Genomic DNA, 19706 nt, shown 5'->3' with positions numbered 1-19706 from the left:
CGCCCTGCTCGGATTGACAGCTGCCTCCTCCCGGTGCAGCCGTTAGCTCGCTGGCTGAACTACCGGCTGCTTCATGGTTTAGCGGCGGAAAGCCAACGTGCACCTGGGATGAGTGGTCCAGAAGTCGAGGTGGGCTTCGCTTGAAACGACACGAGAGAAGAAGCCGACACGACCCGGTTCTACGAAAAGGTGAGAAACGCCGTCGTTAGCCAGCGGGGCTAACGTTAGCTCTGCTGCCCTTGGATTAGTTAGCGAGCTAAGTGCTAGCAGGCTAGCTGCGGTCCGGCCCGCCAACATGGAGGCTGGCTGCGGTGCTTTGACGCCGGAGATTATCCGCTCCACCCCGGAGATTACCCGCTCCACCCCGGGAAGACTTCCCGAGCCGGCCGGGCAGCTCGAGTTCGGCTGCCGGTTGCGAACCGAAGAGCTCCGGAGGAAGTTCCGAGAGGCCCGGCGGCGGCTGGACTCGGTCCCGAGGAGGCGTCTCGGTTATTGGTCCTCTGGACGGGACCGAGTCTGGAGCAGATAAACAACAACAACAACAACAACAGGATGAATCCGGATGTGTTTGATGTCAGATCAGCTGGAGCATGTTAAACTACCAGGATGTTTACGTGTTAAACTACCAGGGTGTTTACGTGTTAAACTACCAGGGTGTTTACGTGTTAAACTACCAGGGTGTTTACGTGTTAAACTACCAGGATGTTTACATGTTAAACTACCAGGGTGTTTACATGTTAAACTACCAGGGTGTTTACGTGTTAAACTACCAGGATGTTTACGTGTTAAACTACCAGGGTGTTTACGTGTTAAACTACCAGGGTGTTTACGTGTTAAACTACCAGGGTGTTTACGTGTTAAACTACCAGGGTGTTTACGTGTTAAACTACCAGGGTGTTTACGTGTTAAAGTACCAGGGTGTTTACGTGTTAAAGTACCAGGGTGTTTACGTGTTAAACTACCAGGGTGTTTACGTGTTAAACTACCAGGGTGTTTACGTGTTAAACTACCAGGGTGTTTACCTGTTAAACTACCAGGGTGTTTACAGCGAAACAACTTAAATCACATCGATTCTGTTCTGAACTGGAAACGGATGAAGTGCTGTTAGAAACTTATAAATATTATATTAAATATTAAATATTATAACTCACAAAAGCGTTATGATGCAGGATGTCCAGTCCTGGTCGTCACTTCTTTACTTTTTACGAGATGCAGTATTTTCCTTCTTGCTGGTTGTTGTTGTTGTTGTTGTTGTTTATTTCTGTACCTGCTTGGTCTTGGTCAATAATCAGTTTTTAAAAAAGCATAGTTTGGCATTTATCCAGCCTTATTTACTTCCAGTATTTTATTAGTGTGTGTGGATTGATGCAGTTAATGTAACTCAGTAAAGACAGAAAGTAGAATATAAAACACTGAAACTGAACTGGGTTTTTTCGGTCTGTGTTTGGATGCAGCGACCAGCACAGCTTTTAAATCTAACGTGAAGAACCTTTCTTGCTCTATCTTAATAGTTTGTGGACATTTAAATACCTAAATTAGCACAATTTATATTACTGTAAACAACCACGTAGAATATGATTTGCACACATTCCTGAAATAGTTTGCTGAAAATGTCTTTGTGATTAATTCATGCTCGGATCCATCCGTAGCATCAGCTGCATAACTTACTGATGTCCTGGTAGCTGCGGTTCGTTCTGGGAAAACATAATTGTTGAAGCTAATTACTTAAGAAAACACTTAGTATTGATAATACGAGGAGAAATATATATATATATATATATATATATAACTGTAGTGGTGCAACTACTGAAATACACAATTTCACCATCTTTGTCCGGTCCATTCAGCGCATGCATTACCAGGGACATCTCCATCCTCACTGGCAGACAGGAAACACAAGCACGACTAGTTATCATCGGTTTATATTACATTTAATTCATAATCTATCATATAATCGTTGAAATCTCATCAGCATCTTCAAAGGCTGAAAGTTTTGTTCTCTTTTTCCACGTTCAGGAAACATTTGACCCACATTGTATTTTATTTTGCGTGAGTCAGCTGGTCTCCGTGGTGGATGATGTCATCGGTATGAGATCTGGTGTACGAGTGGTCATCAGTGAGTCACGTGAAAGGCCAGTCACATCAAATCAGGTGACACCTAGATAACAGAGCAGTAGTAGGTCACGGGGGAGATTATGGCGGCGCTGCACTTTACAGGAGAAGCTGTGGTTCAGTTCGCTGGTTAGAAGAAGGCCTGCAGCTCCTCGTGACTTCCAGCATCTGCAGATCGTTTTCTTCGAGTATTTGATCAGTTTAATTACAGTTCAGAGCTCAAACGCATTCGGGTTTTTTCCCCACAATTAAGTAGTTTGATGATTTGCGAGTGCCGATATTCTGTTTTTAATTCTTGTCGCAACACGCGTCCTTTTTCAAGACTCGGGATTTCGTGCGCGCTTTGTTTTTTCTTGATAATGGCTCGCGCTGATGTCCTCAAATGTTTTGTAGAAGTTTTCATTTGAAACAGGAGAACAGAAAATCACTCAAACAATTTGTCACCTGTCAAAATTAGGGCTTAAAGTAATGGTTGTTTTCATTATCGAATAATCTCCCAATAATGTTCTTCATTTTATCAAAACTCATGAAATTCTTTGTCGGGAGACAATTCGATTACAGTAATGATCCCAAAGGTTTTCATTCAATCGTCGTCTGTGGTGATTGGTCGTCTGAAGTGAACCAGCCGGTCGTAGTTAATGACGCGTTTTCCATCGGAGAATGTGGGCGGAGCCAACGCAACCGATCCTCTTCACCTCACCTGTGTTGGTTTTTTGTTTTTCTTCCTCGAACTGTTATGAAAGCAGCGATTGCCATTTGAGTGATGTCACACAGAAGTGAAGTCATATCAAAAAAACACGTCTACAATTACTACTTGTTGCTAATAAGCGCTTCGAGATCGTTGCTCTAAATGATTTCGTTGCTTTGTGTTGGTTTTTAGGAGCCTTTGTAGATTTAGAGCGGTCGATTATTAAATGTAGTTATAAGATGTGGATAATGTGGGAGTGTAATGTGTTTTGTTTGCGTTCTCTTTCTCTTATTTGATTTCCTGATGGATTCGTGTAGATTATGTTCCCTCCTCTTCCAAACTGACTTCTTAAGTTCTTTCAGCTGCGGTGACAGTTTTCCTCTCCGAGTGGCTGACACTTGAAAACCTAAAATTATCCCCCAGCTGGGATTCCTCGGCTCTCTGGTATTCGGTACTGATATTTCTATCCTCGCACGGCGTTCGTATTCAGCTGCTGACATCAGAGTCACAGGTTTTTTGTAGAGACGCCGCTTGATTTATGTCTGATCGATGCTAATGTTACAACTCATTTAAACAGACCCACAGTGTATTTTTCTGGTATAGTGATGTATGCAGAAATCAGTTGCATTTTAATGGGATTTATTTTTTGCTTTGTTTTATTCCAGTGATGTCACATTCGGCTTGAGGAAGTGAAAGTCTGTTAGAAAATCAGCAGTATAAGTTTGTCATCAGCTGTTGATAAATTATTTAATCGATTGATTTTGAAAGAAATAAGCACTTATCAGGCAGAGAGGTCAAACAAGATTTACTGCTTTTTTCCCCACTTAAAACCTTTTGTAAATTACATATTTATGAATTTTAATTGAACAGATTAAAGCATTGGTCACTTTTTTTTTGGACATTTTATAGACTAAAGGATTAATTTATGGCAATTAATCACGAGGTAACTCACGTGTATGCAGCAGTTTTATTTCATTTGAATGAGTTTGTTAAAAGTGGGTCGTTTTCCTAAAGATAAACAGGAAGTGGATTAACATTTGACAGAGTCCTGTTTCTCATCATTCATAGTAAGCCAGTGACTTCATTAATATGTAATGTATTTTGTGGTTGTCGGACTAAAAGGTTGAGGTCGCTCTTCTAAGCCACTTCCCCCACGGAGCGCCGCGGGTCACCAGTCCGGTCGTCAGGACGGGACGGTGCAACAGTCCTGTGATCTCAAGTCACATGAGGATGTTAAATATTCACCTGCAGCTCTGCAACGTTTCTGGATGAAATAAAACTGTTCTTGTGAAATTATCTGGCGGCGTTCAACCAGAGAAGATGTGATGTGAGAGTTTCACAGAAAACTTGTTAATTATGTTGAAGACGCAATTATTTCCAGTTTCATCCAGATTAAATCAAAAACACTCTTCTTCACTGGAACAGCAAATAGAAGTTAGAACTTGATTAATCATTTATTTATCAGTTTATTTTTAAAGCACAAAAGCCAAACATCACCTTTTTCATTCCTATTAATCTGTTGATTCTCTTCTGTAATTAATAATTAACTTTTTTTTGTGCTTTGATAAAATAATCACGTAACTACCAGATAATGAAAATGATTATGTAATTGTGTATTTATTACTGCTTTGCGGCACCAGTGCTGAGAGTGTAGTTTATATGCAGGTAGTTCAGTGGAGAGGTTTTTTTTTAGATCGCTCGCTGTTATAAACATCATCATAAATAGCTGTGTTAGCAATGTTTTCAATGATGATGTCATATTTTAAAACAGGTTTTTAGTTTTTAGCAGCTTTTATTTTGGTGGGCTGTAGCACAGGAAATCAACATCTCTTATCTCGCCTGCAGAAGCTCCGATAAGCTCAGCAATCACTGAACTACATCTTAAAACCGTTTCCTAGCTCCATGTTAAAGATGTTATCGCCAAAATAAGGAAGTGATGCATGCTGGGTGTTATTTTTTTTTTCCTGCTGTCTCTTTGTTAACCCGTAATGAACAACATGCAGCAGCATCAGTCGGCCTCCTGCTGGGACAGCTGTGTTTACTGTTATTCATAGCATCGAGGCCATCTATTGATTGTAGGGGCTGTGTGTGTGTGTGTGTGTGTGTGTGTGTGTGTGTGTGTGTGTGTGTGTGTGTGTGTGTGTGTGTGTGTGTGTGTGTGTGTGTGTGTGTGTGTGTGTGTGTGTGTGTGTGTGTGTGTGTGTGTGTGTGTAATCTGATCTAAATGAATGAGTAGGGAGACACACACACAATTAAGAATCACGGACTGACTTTGAGCTTTTTCTACTTAAAGCCTAATTCGCATTTTATTATTATTACCGAAGGTGAAGTGAGTTGCCATATGATTATTATTATTATTATATTATTATTATATTATTATCATTAATACATTACAAATTGGGTTGTTTTAAGTTTCTGCATCTTCCATCTTTTCATTTCAAGAATACAAACTGGTGGATCGTTAAGTTATGAAATGCTTTCGTATGGTCTTATTCTGATGATGTGGATCTCGTCCCTCCTTCCTCTCTCCCGGTTCTCTTTTAATGATCCTTATTGTGACGTCGTCTCTGTGAACAGCTGACAGGAGGGCTGTGGCTCAACAAATGACTCAGTCTGGTGTTTGCTGAAACAATTTGAGGTCAAATGATCAGAGAAGGATGTTTGTGTGACCTGCATGGTGAGCATTTCTTTCATACTCTTTTAATATATCAAATGAGCTTTTTATATAAGGAATGTGCCAGTTTGTAAAATGTGTCATGTAATGCAGCAATTAATAATAATTAATGGTCAAAAGATGACGTAAATACCACCTGAACAGGGCTGGAAACGGCAGCACGGTGGTGCAGTGGTTAGCACTGTCGCCTCACAGCAAAAAGGTTCCAGGTTCGAATCGGTCCTGGGCCTTTCTGTGAGGAGTTTGCATGTTCTCCCTGTGCTTGCGTGGGTTCTCTCCGGGTTCTCCGGCTTCCTCCCATCATCCAAAAACATGCACCTCAGGTCAGGTTACCTGGCGCCTCGCTAGTGGCAGCCTGCTGCAGCACCTCCCCCCTGAGAGCCCCCCTGCTTTAGTGAAGACATTTCCCCTCGGGGATTAATAAAGTGAAATAAAAAAAATTTAAAAATTAAAAAAAAACAGGAGGAACCGAAGTGGCAGAGTTGAGACATGAAGAGGGGGTATAAATGTGGCGAGAGGAGGAGGAGACGCGTTGGTGAGGAGGTGATGATGAATATGTAGAGCAGGAAGCGAGGAGCAGAGGGTGTGATGACAACGACGGGGATGGAGGAAACGTGAGAAAGAGCTTCAGTGAAGATGTTTGAAAATGACACAATCGGTGCATCTTCATCATCCTCATCCTCAGCTGTCAAGTAGGCATCTTACTTAGTGTTTATGTTAAAGTGTCGAGCCATAGTGACAAACCCCAGTTTGATTTCTGTATTATTTAAGTAATATTTTATCATTTAAACATTGAAAAGAACAAACGATGACGGGAACACCGACAATAATAATAATAATAAACGGGTGAAAACAGGGCTGTTAATAACCATTATTGTCATTATTTTCATTATTACTGACCTAATATTTCATAATCGATTGATTAAGTTGGCAAAAAATGTCCATTAATAATTAGAAAAACATCCAGTATAGTAGTTTTCTTGAGTCCTTTTAAATTGCTTGTTTTGTCCTTCCAACACTGCATCATAAAGACATTCAATTTATCATCATATTATTAAAGGAAAAGAAAGAAGCTGGAATATTGTTTTTGTCATTAAAAAAATTACTGAAACAATTAAGTGATTAGTCAGTTAGTTTATGAATAGAAAGTATTTTAATTTATTAATCATTGCGGTTATTTTTCAAACTCACTGCTTTTCCACGTCACAGTTATTACATCATCACCTGATCGGGTTATTTGAGCAATAATTTTCATAAATCATTTAAATTTATTTGTCGGGATGAAACTAAATAAATGTCGTATTTCCGTCTTTGTTTCGACATCGTTTTCTCGCCGTTTGTCTTTTAATGACATCATCTTTCTTCTTCTGTTTCATCTCGAGGTTCATTTCTAATATTCAACCACCAGAATATCGGATGTTGGTACTATCATCCATTTAGTTGCATAGCCAAATACTGAAGCCAATAAATGTCCCTTTTCCTCTTTAGGTGTATTATTAAACTATCAAAAGGCTTATACAAGTTCATCATGTTTAATTGACACCTTTTTTGGGCTTTAGGAGATTTTAATAGAAGCTAAGAGACTGAAATATTAATAGATATTTTATAAATATAATGCATGATAACTAAATAATGAATTGCAGCCCTCATTAGTTGATTATCACTCTATTTCCTGTTTAATCGTTTCTGCTTTGGTTTTGCGTGTTCAAACTGATCCTTTCTCCTTCTAACACTTTTAAAGAACAGAAACTGATGACAGAATAATAAGAATAATACGTACATTTCTAGATGTGATTGAGTGTCACTGCAGTAACTGAAAAGCAGTTTAGTGTTGGAGGTTTGTGATCTAATGATCCGTGTTCCCGCCGAGCAGCAATCAGGGAAACACGTTGGGAATAAATGAAGTCGTGTCGGTGGAGACGCTGAGAAACTGCTGTGGAAGTCAAACTGCAGAAAATGGACATTTAACCTGGTTGTTGTGTTAGTTTGTTTGTTCGCTCTGCAAGATGTTGCTTTTCTAACATTGTCACGTTTGACTGCTTCTCAAGTATAAAAACAATAAAGTCAAGTTTTAGATTTATTTAAACAATAATCGATTGACTGAAGTATTGCAACTATTAATATTTGTTATATTATTTGTTTGTATGAACTGCGTCCGTAAGTTGCCGGTTTTCGTTCCCTCAGTGAATAAATCTTTATATTTAAACGCCCCACTGACCGATAACAGCTGAACTAATTCGCTAACAGCTAGCAGCTAACGGTTGTTGACCAGAAGATTTAACTTCACAAAAACTACGTGAACACGAGACGGCTCGAAACCAGCAGAGTGCTTCAGACTAAAAGCTTCCACTTTTTTATTTTTTTTGGTACCAGTGCTTTATTGGAATTTATTAGAAGTTTATTATAATAGCAGACTGGACGCTACAGTAACTCACCATCGCCTCTTGAGGTGCGGGGTGGTATTACAGAACAGGACTACTTTGTGACACAATAATGAGACGTCCATGAAATAAATATCCAAACTGTTGTTGTCTCACATCCTGTTGATATTTTAGATTAATTAATAAAAAAAAAATTAAAAATTCAAACTGAATATTTTACTTATCACTCCTTTAAAAAAAAAAAAAAAAAAAAAGGTTATATCAGAGAGTGTTGAGTGTATCTGGGCGTTGCTGAATAAATCTGTTTATCCAGGGAAGGATCACCTGGTTAAATACCAGACAGGAAGTCAGGACACACACACACACACACACACACACACACACACACACACACACACACACACACACACACACACACACACACACACACACTGATCTCACCAGGAATGGGATTCGGCAGGTTTTGTTTGTTTTCCTGAAGTACCGTGTACACAGCAGTACGAGTGGACATTATGTTGATAAAATATTTGGTTAGCTGACTCATTAATTTTTACAGTATTCACCTGTTTGTCCGTGTTTGTGTGTCGAGTTTGACAGCTAATTTATTTTTTAAATTTATTTGACCTGGAAGCTTTTGAAGTAATCAGCGTGCAGCGTCCGAAAGATCTCGTTCTCACGTAACACTTCATGACATGAACGCAGAGACTTTATTTTTTAACTTCTCTCGTCTTTTCATTATGAGCCAGACATATAAACATCCACCACGTCAGTTATCTGTACAAGATTTTGACATTGTGATTATTTCCTGTCAACAGGAAGTAACATCAAACTTTAACCACATTAAATTCATCAGCGACAAAAATATCTTTGCTTTTCTTGTAATTTTTGTAGCTGCAGTTTACTGTGTGTGTGTGTGTGTGTGTGTGTGTGTGTGTCATCAAAGTACTGTATATTTATATTAAAAATACTTTAGATTGAACCTCTTTTTTTTTAATGAGTGCTCACACAAAAGTTGAGTTGTGACTTCTCCAAATACGACGGTGGTGAAATAAACAATGACTCTTGTTTATGTAAATTGTCAGTTGATGAATCACATGGTCTTCTTCAGTTTTCTCTTTTCATGTCTTAAGCAAGACTGAAAACTCCCGTCGTCTCTCAATCAGCTGCTCTGAGTTTAACTGAAGCAGACTGCATGTTGTGGGAAGCTGCCTCTGTTTTAAATCTTCAATTCATGCGTGAAGAATGTTATATCAACTCGAGGAGTTTAGTGTTTTGGTATCGCGTGTCTTGTCTCCTGATTATCTGATAACAGATTACTGTGAAACCTGACGGACATTTAAATGTGAATAAACCTTCATTTGTTTTAGTTTGTTTTGCACCAAACTTCTTTGCACCAAACTTCTTTGCTGAAGTGAATAAAGTGTTGTTGCCTCAACTTTTCCAAAACCTTCAAACATCCATGTTTTACTTCCTCCTCTCAGTCCAAAAAAACAACCTGGAGTTGCTTAATACAAGCTCACGATTGCATAATAAGGAAGACGTGTTTTTACATCATTCACAGCTGTCATTCAGTTCTTTTCTGCTGTTTTCATGTTCCTCAACTGGTGAGATGATTTCTGCTCATAAACACGCCGAGCGTCTCCGTGGACGAGTTTGTTATGGAGACGACGTTAACGTCTTGTAGAACTAGTTTGAAGTGATGCTTGAGTGCCGTCATGTCTTCGTTATGTCTTCGTCATGTCTTGACAGTATTATATAACAATTGTACTTCCTCTTTAAATCAAACATTTTTATTTCCTTTTAGCTCCGTTTAAATTATCGTATGCTCGACTGAACTCTTCAAACAAATCAAATCAGAATTTATTGTTAAATTTCTTCTATTACACATTGATCATGTTTTTAAATCTTAATTATATATTTTTTTTTACATATTTTTGAATTGTGTATATATTCTCTCCTTGAAAAGCCGTTGGATGACCACTTAAAGTCTTAAAGTTTCAGGAACCTTTATTGGTTTTGATTTGTGTTTTATGTGCTACAAGTCCAGTGAGGATGTTTTAAAAAGTGAATACCTTAAAAAAAAAAAAAAAGAAGCCTAAATCCATTCAGTATTTGTTGGGAACACATTTTGCATTTAGATTTTATTTTTTGTGTTTGCAGGTAGTTTTTTTGAAGAGTGTTGGAGAATTTGCGTCCTCCTGTAATCCCACCCTGACTCCCGGGTGGTGGTGAGATCAGTGCTCGGTGTGCTTCGTACCATCTGCTTCTTCTGGTCACTACAGAAAGCTCTCCGTGAAGCCGGCCTCACGTTTGGCTCATTTTTATGTGCAGTAGGATGAATTTGCGATCAATCGGATGCCTTTCTGGTGGTTCTTGTACAATGGATAAGAATCTGAACATCTAAAATGCTAAGAATTGTATACACATATTGGCTATCTGAGGTTTTTTTGGGGCTGTTGGTCAAAAAGAGAACTTTTATTGACATTAATTAAATTGTGTTGAGAATTTTTCACCTATCTAATGTTTTATATACCAGACTTAAATCAGTAAATAAAGAAAATAAAATAATATTGATAACTGACCACATGGAAAAAAACCGTGTATATTTCAGATATATGTGAAATAGGGCGAAGCTGAGCTCAGTGAAAGTCCTCAGATGGATGAAGTTCAGCAAACAGAATAAATGTGAGACTCGGGTGTGAAAGCACACATAAAGTGTCACACACACACAAAGTGTCACACACACACACTTAAAGACATAATCCCTGGAGCTCTCGCATTGGTTCATCCCGGTCAGGTGGGGGTGATTCTGTGCTGCGACTGGTTAATCCCAGGCGCCGTTGTGGGTGGGATTTACGGAGGTGTTAAATCAATGTTTTGTCAGGCATGTTGTTGTCAAAGGCAATGCAGGGTTGCCATGGTAATAGTGACCATCTGGTGCCATGGAGGCCCTTTTAGGGATTTTTACTTAATTAAAACAAATTTTTGGCATCTTTATAATTCCACTACATACGCTAGGTAAATGTCTACCTGTAGCGTTTCATGTACGGTGGTCTGGTTTATATGGCGACTGTGTCTCTGCATACTCTTAATCTTAATCCAGATTGTGCCTTTTTTCCCCTCATACAACATTATCTGTTTATGTCTAGATGACGAGCCCGTGGCAATCTGCTGAAGTTAACCTCCCCCATTCACTTCCTCTTTTCAGCGAGTGAAAGAGCTGACATTGTAACAGTGCAAGTGATCTTATCAGAGACATACTGTTCTCTGATAAAAAAAAAAAAAAAAAAAAAGGTCAACAAATTACACAACTGAAATGTCAAATATTTCTTCATAATGATTTAGACAAACAGCAACGGCTAAAAAAATAAATAAAAAAAATAGCGTATATTAGAGTCACATCAACAAAAACTACATTTAAGGGGGACTTAAAAAAATTACATTTATTTTTTTTTGTTTATATTTTTTCTTGAAAAAGGTTGTTGAATTATATTGTAATTGTTTTTTTCTAATCTCTCACATAAAGCCACAATCACAGGTCCGCTTCAGGTTACTTCATTTGTACCAGTAGGTAGAATTGGTCTGCTGTAATTTAAAAAAAAAAAAAAAAAAAAGGCATCCATCTTGACAAACTTTTAAAAACAGCAGTGACAATATTCAAACACAACAACACATGGCAAAAAGTACTGAAAGGCTTCCCTAATTAAAATAAATAACAATAAAGAAACACAACAATACATAACCTCTGTAAAAATAATGGTAAAAATTACACTGAAAGCCTAAAAATAAATGATACCAAGATAGCGGTATTTTTTGGGGTCCTGTCCGTGATGCCACATTGAAATTTCTGACACCTGAAATGTCTGTTGAATTATAATCGTACATTTAATCATTACATTACTGCAGGAAATAAATGTGAAAGTGTCCTGAAGCCTGTTCAAGCGTAAAATCTACAACAATACCGTGTTCATGTGATAGTCAACAGTTCCTTTACGGAAAACGTGAATTTAACCAACCTTGGTTAAATTCCTCTCAGAAGACTACAGGGTTTATTTTTTTGCCATTTACCTTGCAGAACATATTAATATATAGGACTGCAACTAACAGGTATTTTAAGTTCTAAGACCTCGGTAACAGTTTACCAGAAACTGTAAATAAAGTTAGTTGGTTTTTTGAGGGGCATTTTTCTTTTTTATTCAGTTAGAAACACAAAAGAAAAAACTGCAATTAAAGGACCACGACTGAAATCAAGCCCCAAACACACTGCATTACTTACTTACTACTGGCAGCACAAATCATACTAAAATTGTAATTTATTACAAAGGGTAAAGTTCACTTTTCTGTTTTTGTGTGTGAAGACTGCATACAGCTTATTTTCCTGTTAATGTAAACTGTCTGTCTGTGGCTGAATTGGCTTAGTGTGGTCTGTAAGCCTGTTAACCTCCGTACACCTGCTATCTGTCAGGGTTACAACCAGCTCCATTACTGCTCTATTCACATATCAGGAAGTGGATTTCCTCCAGGATTGTACATCAAGATAACTCGGTTCCTCCCTAAAGTGGGTTTATTGGACGGCTGCCAATGGGTGTGTTGGTTTTGGAAGCGTATTGTTGTCCGGGGCTTAGCGTTGAAGCCCGGCTGTACGTAGACCGGCGGCAGGTGGTGGTTTTCCACGCTGCCTCAGCCGCTCTGACCTGCAGCAGCTTCTCTAAGTCTGCTCGGATCCCAAACACTCTCACAACAGTTTAATCAGCCTCGTACCACATTTAGCACAAATGCACAACATCGGTTCCAACTCGTACATTGAGAATATTTTAAGAGAGAATAACAAGAGGTGGATGAAGAGGGTAATTGTAGTAATATTGACAAAACATAGGAAATACTAGGAATACAATAACTCCACAGAAAATAATAGAAATACCTCAATGATCTTAAACGTCTCGTATCCAGTTGTTAAATTAAAAAATATATATATATTTTCGACAGAGGAGGTTTGAGATTTTAGCTTTACTGTTCATGCGTGTGTACGGATTGACTTTATATTTTCTTAAGCAGTAGTTATTTTTGAATATGTTCATTGATGCCTGATGATGTCGGAGAAGGTCTTCGTTACTTCCTGCTTGCACGTACAGAACTGCAGTATTTTTGGTTGTAGTCCTCGTTTCCGGTGACTCAGAGATGTTCGTCTTACTGGAAGCTTCCTTCGGGACACGGACGGTAAATCTGTGTTTTATACACCCGGCCGCTCTGTTCGTCGACCCTTAAACCAAACAAACACCACGTTAGTAGAGGAGCTGGTTCCCATCCGGCCTTTTTATTCAGTAGAACAAAAGCTTTTAATGAGCATCTCAATAATTACTTCCTGACGGTATTTCCTCAAATATCAGCGCCAAGTTTTTCATGAAATCCTGCTCAGTGAAGTTGTTTGTTTTGCTGTTGAGTTTCCTCTCAGTGAAAACACACCCAGCCCTGTTTTCTTTCCTATATCCTCCCAAGTTTCTGTAAAAGTAAAGAAAGACACCACGAAGTGAAAGTCTCGCTGGCATGTGAGGCGTTTGGGGGACGTCTGTAAATTGTAGCTGCAGAAAGTAACCTGCGTCTCGCTCTCCCCCTCTAAACAGCATGAAAACTAAAGATTGGCACTGTGGGGTTTAATGTTAATTTAATTTTCTAGAAGTAATTTTTTTGTTGTTTAAAAGCATTTTGTGAAATTTACTTGAAATTCATTTTTGTTTTGTTTTTATCAGTAAATGAGAGAATATGTGCAAGAAGGAAAGTCATAAGAGTTTAAACTGGGAATAATAATAATAATCATCAGCTCTGTTCCTTGTTTCTCTTTCTACCTGACAGGTGAGCGGCTGAGTGAGTGAGTGAGCGAGCGAGCGAGAGACACAACAAGAGAGACTTAGAGAGAGAGCGAGCGAGCGAGCGAGGCCATGGATCACCAGAGACAGAGGACTCTCTCCACATCCGGAGAGTCGCTGTACGCCGTGCTCGGAGTCGACAAGAGCGCCACGACAGAGGACATCAAGAAATGTTACAGGTAGATGTCAATAATTTACACAGAAAAAGGACTAAAACAAACGGAGAGGAAGGCCCTCTGTGGGAAGGATGCTTTTATTTTGAAAAGCCACCAGAGGGAGCTAAAGACCTGCAGCCTGTTCTTTGAAATGTAAAGAAGTTCATTTAAGAACTCACATTGACTGATCAGACCATATTTCAATAATGAATATTTAATTACATTTTTATTAGTGGGTTTTTTTTAACACCCGTCACCGCTGCAGAGAAACTTTGTGTCTCTATAATAAGTTTATTGATAATATCAGGATATAAACTTTTCCATTCTATACTAACTAATCCTATTCTATATTATTTTTCCAAAGATTTCGGTCTGCTATAATAAAACAAATAACACTGAAGAAATATATATAATATAATATATATTTATGATGTTTAAAAGCGTCTGAATACAACTTTTATCTGTGAATAACCTTCAGAGAAGGAGTCTGTAGTTCCAGTGGACGATTCCAGGGTGAATAATTAGTCTCAAATGAAAGTCCGCTTTTTATCTTCGTCTGAAACCTGCTACCACAACTTTCCCTGGAATCATCACTCATCATGTGTTTGTTTCCGAGTCCTTCAATCTTTTATTTATTTATTTTTTTACAGGAAACTGGCGCTGAAGTTTCACCCGGATAAAAACCCGGACAACCCGGACGCGTCTGAAAAGTTCAAGGAAATCAACAACGCTCACTCCATCCTGGCCGACGCCACCAAGAAGAACATCTACGACAAATACGGCTCGCTGGGGCTCTACGTGGCCGAGCAGTTCGGAGAGGAGAACGTCAACACCTACTTCGTTCTGTCCAGCTGGTGGGCCAAGGTGGGTCGGAGAGTAGAAACTACTTCATGTGAGCGTCTTTAGTTTCGGCGTGACGTGTCGGAGACTGAAGAGTCCTTTTGGTCCCGCAGGCGTTGTTCGTGTTCTGCTGCATCTCCACGGGCTGCTACTGCTGCTGCTGCCTGTGCTGCTGCTGTAACTGCTGCTGCGGTAAATGTAAACCGCGGCCGCCGATGGACCAGGAGCCTGAGTTCTACGTGTCCCCCGAGGACCTGGAGGCCCAGATGACCGCTGACGAGAGAGGTGAGGACGGGGTGCTGCCGTACTTCCACAAAAAAATCTAAATAAATCAGAACCACGTTTTACTTCCAAGAGATCCGAGTTATGGAGTCACACGAGGGAGAGGGTCTGAACCAGGTCATATGCAGACTGTCAGCAGACGCTACAATTTCCTATGTTCCCTAAATGCCTCACATGCTGGTTATCAGTAGAAACTAAGTGTTTCCTCTTCTGTTGGGACTTCCTGAATGAAACACAAGACAAAGGCAGAACATCATAATGATACTCAATTTCACAATACCTACTATTCTATTCTATACTATTCTATTCTATACTATTCTATTCTATCTATTCTATTCTATTCTATACTATTCTATTCTATCCTATTCTATTCTATACTATTCTATTCTATCCTATACTATTCTATCCTATACTATACTATTCTATACTATTCTATTCTATACTATTCTATTCTATACTATTCTTATTCTATACTATTCTATTCTATCCTATACTATTCTATCCTATACTATTCTATTCTATACTATACTATTCTATTCTATACTATTCTATTCTATACTATTCTATACTATTCTATTCTATACTATTCTATTCTATACTATTCTATCCTATCCTATACTATTCTATTCTATTCTATACTATTCTATTCTATACTATTCTATTCTATCCTATTCTATTCTATACTATTCTATCCTATACTATTCTATTCTATACTATTCTATTCTATACTATTCTATACTATTCTATTCTATTCTGTGCTTTGAATTACACGATTTTTATGATGCAAAACAAAGACATTATCTGTGTTAACATCACAATTTATTTTTTTGTTGTGGTTTCCACAGTTTCTAATCTGTGTGTGTGTGTGTGTGTGTGTGTGTGTGTGTGTGTGTGTGTGTGTGTGTGTGTGTGTGTGTGTGTGTGTGTGTGTGTGTGTGTGTGTGTGTGTGTGTGTGTGTGTGTGTGTGTGTGTGTGTGTGTGTGTGTGTTTTCCTCCAGATGGCAGTGAACCCATCGTGATGCAGCCGTCTTCAGCCACAGAAACCACCCAGCTCACCTCTGATGCCCACCACACCTACAAGACCGAAGCATACTAGACACACACACACACACACACACACACACACACACACACACACACACACACACACACACACAACTGGCTCTACCACAGTCACAGGACTGATGCTTATGCTGCACACGCTTTCAACACGTTCTTCTTTTCAGTTCATCCGTGACCTTCAGTCCTCATACTACACACACACACACACACACACGCACACACACACACACACACACACACACACACACACACACACACACACACACACACACTCACACACACACACACCAGCAGATACTACTGACCATCACTCTGACAGTTTGACTGAGCTCCACAGCTCAGACTGATTATTTTTATATTTTACGTGGAGGTAGAAGGAGGAAGAACACCGGAGGACGAAGAGAGAAAAATAAACGTGAACGATTCGTTTAACTCTCGATAATCAGAAAAGAAACCGGACGTGAGTGATCTCGTGTTCCCTTCAGATTTGTCTTATTATTCAGAATAACTTTTATTGTAAGAGTGCAGACAGGGATTCAAACAGGGACACGCCAGCGGTGTCCCAGCAGGGGGCGACAGCGAGGTGTCGGTGATCTTCACTGAATACAAACTGTTATAAAAAGCAAAATATAAGAAAAAAAAAATCTGCAAAAATAAAAAAAAACCTTAAAAAAAAATGTGTCATCATGTCGGTTTGGTAACTGAAGACTAAATGTTTGGAAACGAAGAGATCGCAGACGAACACATGAAGAACCCTAAAGATATGCAACTAACTTTAACGTGAATGTTTTTATCGCTTGCAACGAATCGTTCTCTTCATTATTTTGAGGAACACAATTGGATTTCTGCTCGTTAGCTCGGACAGCAGCACAGTCCAGAGGAAGACTTCAGTCCAAACGTCGGGGGAGGGTTTTGTTTTGCTTTATTTGTTGTGTAAATCTAAAACCTTTAGGATATACTTTGAAGCCATATCGCGTACTTTTCCGCGTTTCGTTGAAGACGTACAATCAAATTTACGCTTTTCGTCGCCGTCTGTTGGCGTCGATAATCACTGTCAAATGTTGGTCAACCTTTTTGACATCTTTCAGCAGTTTGTTTTCAAATAAAAAAAACTTTTTAAAAACTATGTATTATCGTTGTTGTTAAGAATTTAAAAGAAAATTAACTTTATGAAAGTGTAAGGAATCGTCTCTTTTACATCAAACTGAACTGAGATCATTATTTCTGATTGCCACCGCAGACTAATAATCATGCTAAATGCTAATTGTATCTTTTACTGAAAATTAGTTTCTCAGTAATAACAGTAATAAGATACGTTTCTAAATCGACGCCACTCCTCTGATTTCCTGCGATCCTCCTCCTCCGAGCTTCTTCCCTCCTCTTCCTCCTCTGCACTACTTCTTCCTTAATGTTGATTTCATTGAAAGCAGAGTCCAGTGTCATCAGTAGACGTCACATGACCACACGAGTGCCCCCCTCCCCCCACCGTCACCCATGACACTACTGCATACACCTCCACTGATTGAGCCCCTTTTATTTTTTTTATTTATTTCTTTTGTTTTTAGTCTTCAGTTTGTTTTGTGAGAAGGTAAAAATGATGTACATGTTGTGTAAAGTCTACGTTTAGATTTAACTGTATTTCTTGGTTGTTTTTTTTCCCCTCTATCCGTCTCTAGATTTGCTTTTTCTTTGTTTTTCTTATTTATGTTGTAAATGAAGGGAGGATATTGATATCCAAAGTCTTATTTGTTCATGTGGCAGCAGTTTTGTAGAGTAAAAACTTCATCACAGCAAACAAAGAGCAGTTTACAACAATCAGACTCGTTTTTCCCAGGAAATCTATTTTTTTTTTTTTAGTTCTTTATTTGTCACACGAGTAGCAGTCCAGTAGGAAAATACAGGAACATTGTGGTCGTTTGTGTCAATAGTTAAATTTTTGTAAAAAAGAAAGACCAAAAAAAACCTACACTGAACCAAACGGGCTCATTTATTCACTATATTTGTATTGCTCAATCAAATACAAGCTCATGTATTTCTGCATATCATGAGAGCAATAAGAGCCAGTTGAGTCTCTTCCACGGTCGTCCTCCACTCCTGGACTTCAAATCACATTTTGCGTTTGCGCAACGTTTCAGGGAATTTGCAGGTTCATAAAATATCATTTAAGACCAGTTTGAGGCCCCAAGATGGGAAAAAAAAATGGAGCTAAATCAAATTATTACAACTCTGTTTCCCAAATTTTTTTTTTGGACTTTGTGTAAAATTTAAACAGAACAGAAACAGAAAAAAAACATACCAAATGTAGAAACTGAGAAATGTTATTTCATGAAAAATATGGACTCATTTTGTAAACCAAGATGGGATGATGGTGAACTTTGAGCCCTCAGGCAGCACTGCATTCAAAACAGCCACAATTTTGTTGTGGAAATCGCTGCATGGGCTCAGGAACACTTCTGAAAACCATCATCTGTGAACACAGTTCATTGCTGCGTCCACAAATGCAGGTTAAAAGTTTACAATACAAACAATAAACCAGATATAAACATGATCCAGAAACACCTCCCAAGAAAATTTAAGATGGACTTTTGCGAAGTGGGAAACTGTCCTGTGTTCTGACAAATCAAGATTTAAAATTTTAATAATCATGGACGCTGCGTCCTCTGGGTTAAAGAGGAGAGGGACCACCCAGCTTGTTATCAGCGCACAGTTCAAAAACCTGCATCCTTTTGATATGTTGTCTTTGGTCTCTTTTGAATTAAATATTTGAAAATCATCACATTGTTTTTTATTTACGTTTCCCAACTTTTTTTTCGGAAACGGGGTTGTAGACGTCTTTCCCAATAAATCGTCCTGTCTGCTTTCAAAGACGTTTTGATTTTTGTGAAACCAGCATATCCTCTGTTTTAACCAAATATCTCTCTACTTGATTAGTTTTGTGCTTTTTGTCGTGATTATTGAAACGCTGCACTGTCGAACCCAAATCCTGAATTTCCTTCTCCTCAATTTGACCAAACATGCGACGGTGTCTGAGTGAAGCCTGAAACACATCAAACCTGGAGTCCAGACACTTCCATTATTCAACCTAAATCAGCGACGTAAATAATAAGAACTGGCGTAAGTGTGAATATAGCGACCAGATGATAATAATATTGAAGCATTATTTTATTTATTTTATTTTTCTTTTCTTTTTAATAATTGATTAACTCCTAGCCAGTATGTGAAAGGGGATGTATAGAATTTTAGAAGTGAACCGTTTTGACAAAGTGTCAAAATGGTCGACCTGCTGTATATACTCGCAGTGGCACACAACATAGAGACGTAGAGGTTTTTCTGTTTTTAGCATGGACTGATGATGTTTGTGTCTGTCAGGCAGACATATGGGTAAATGAAATATCTGATGTATTGTTGTAAAATAAATGTTTCTGATGCTTCAGAGCCTTTTTTTTTCTCACTGTGATTCTTTGATTTAAAAAGTGGAAAAGCTTTAAATTTACAACCTATTATTACTTCTGTATAAATACTGTAAAATAGTCAAATATTTAATGTGATAACACCCTCACAATATGAAATACCTCCCACTTTATATTAAAAAAATAGTCAGCAACTAAAATCCATACGATGCTATTGTCCTTGTGCCTCACAAAATT

The 19706-nt window shown here is 38.5% G+C and overlaps 1 protein-coding gene across 2 annotated transcripts; it reads left to right on the top strand.

The window, feature by feature from the left end:
- Nucleotides 1-13: 13 nt before the first annotated feature.
- On the top strand, nucleotides 14-19494 carry dnajc5ab (DnaJ (Hsp40) homolog, subfamily C, member 5ab). Of its 2 annotated transcripts, none has more exons than XM_069717397.1 (5): nucleotides 14-189; nucleotides 13706-13898; nucleotides 14525-14738; nucleotides 14828-14999; nucleotides 15996-19494. In XM_069717397.1, exons 2-5 carry the CDS (start codon nucleotides 13792-13794, stop codon nucleotides 16091-16093), a joined length of 591 nt encoding a protein of 196 aa, XP_069573498.1. In that variant the 5' UTR covers nucleotides 14-189; nucleotides 13706-13791; the 3' UTR covers nucleotides 16094-19494. The 2 variants fall into 2 exon arrangements, with proteins under 2 accessions (XP_069573498.1, XP_069573497.1); XM_069717396.1 differs by having other exon boundaries at nucleotides 14-201.
- The last annotated feature ends 212 nt before the right edge of the window (nucleotides 19495-19706 follow it).

Source organism: Brachyistius frenatus, unplaced genomic scaffold (genome assembly GCF_029030835.1).
Source record: "Brachyistius frenatus isolate BFR_SWC_R1_liver_20210118 unplaced genomic scaffold, ASM2903083v1 Contig_174, whole genome shotgun sequence".
NCBI classification, from domain to species: domain Eukaryota; kingdom Metazoa; phylum Chordata; class Actinopteri; family Embiotocidae; genus Brachyistius; species Brachyistius frenatus.
Note: the sequence above shows the minus strand (reverse complement) of the source record. Positions and strands in the feature narration are given on the sequence as shown.

Coding starts and splice junctions, on each gene's coding strand:
- dnajc5ab (XM_069717397.1), top strand. CDS start 13,792: ATGGATCACCAGAGACAGAGGACTCTCTCCACATCCGGAGAGTCGCTG. Junction 13,899..14,524: donor GACATCAAGAAATGTTACAG/GTAGATGTCAAT, acceptor ATTTTTTTACAG/GAAACTGGCGCTGAAGTTTC. Junction 15,000..15,995: donor GATGACCGCTGACGAGAGAG/GTGAGGACGGGG, acceptor GTTTTCCTCCAG/ATGGCAGTGAACCCATCGTG.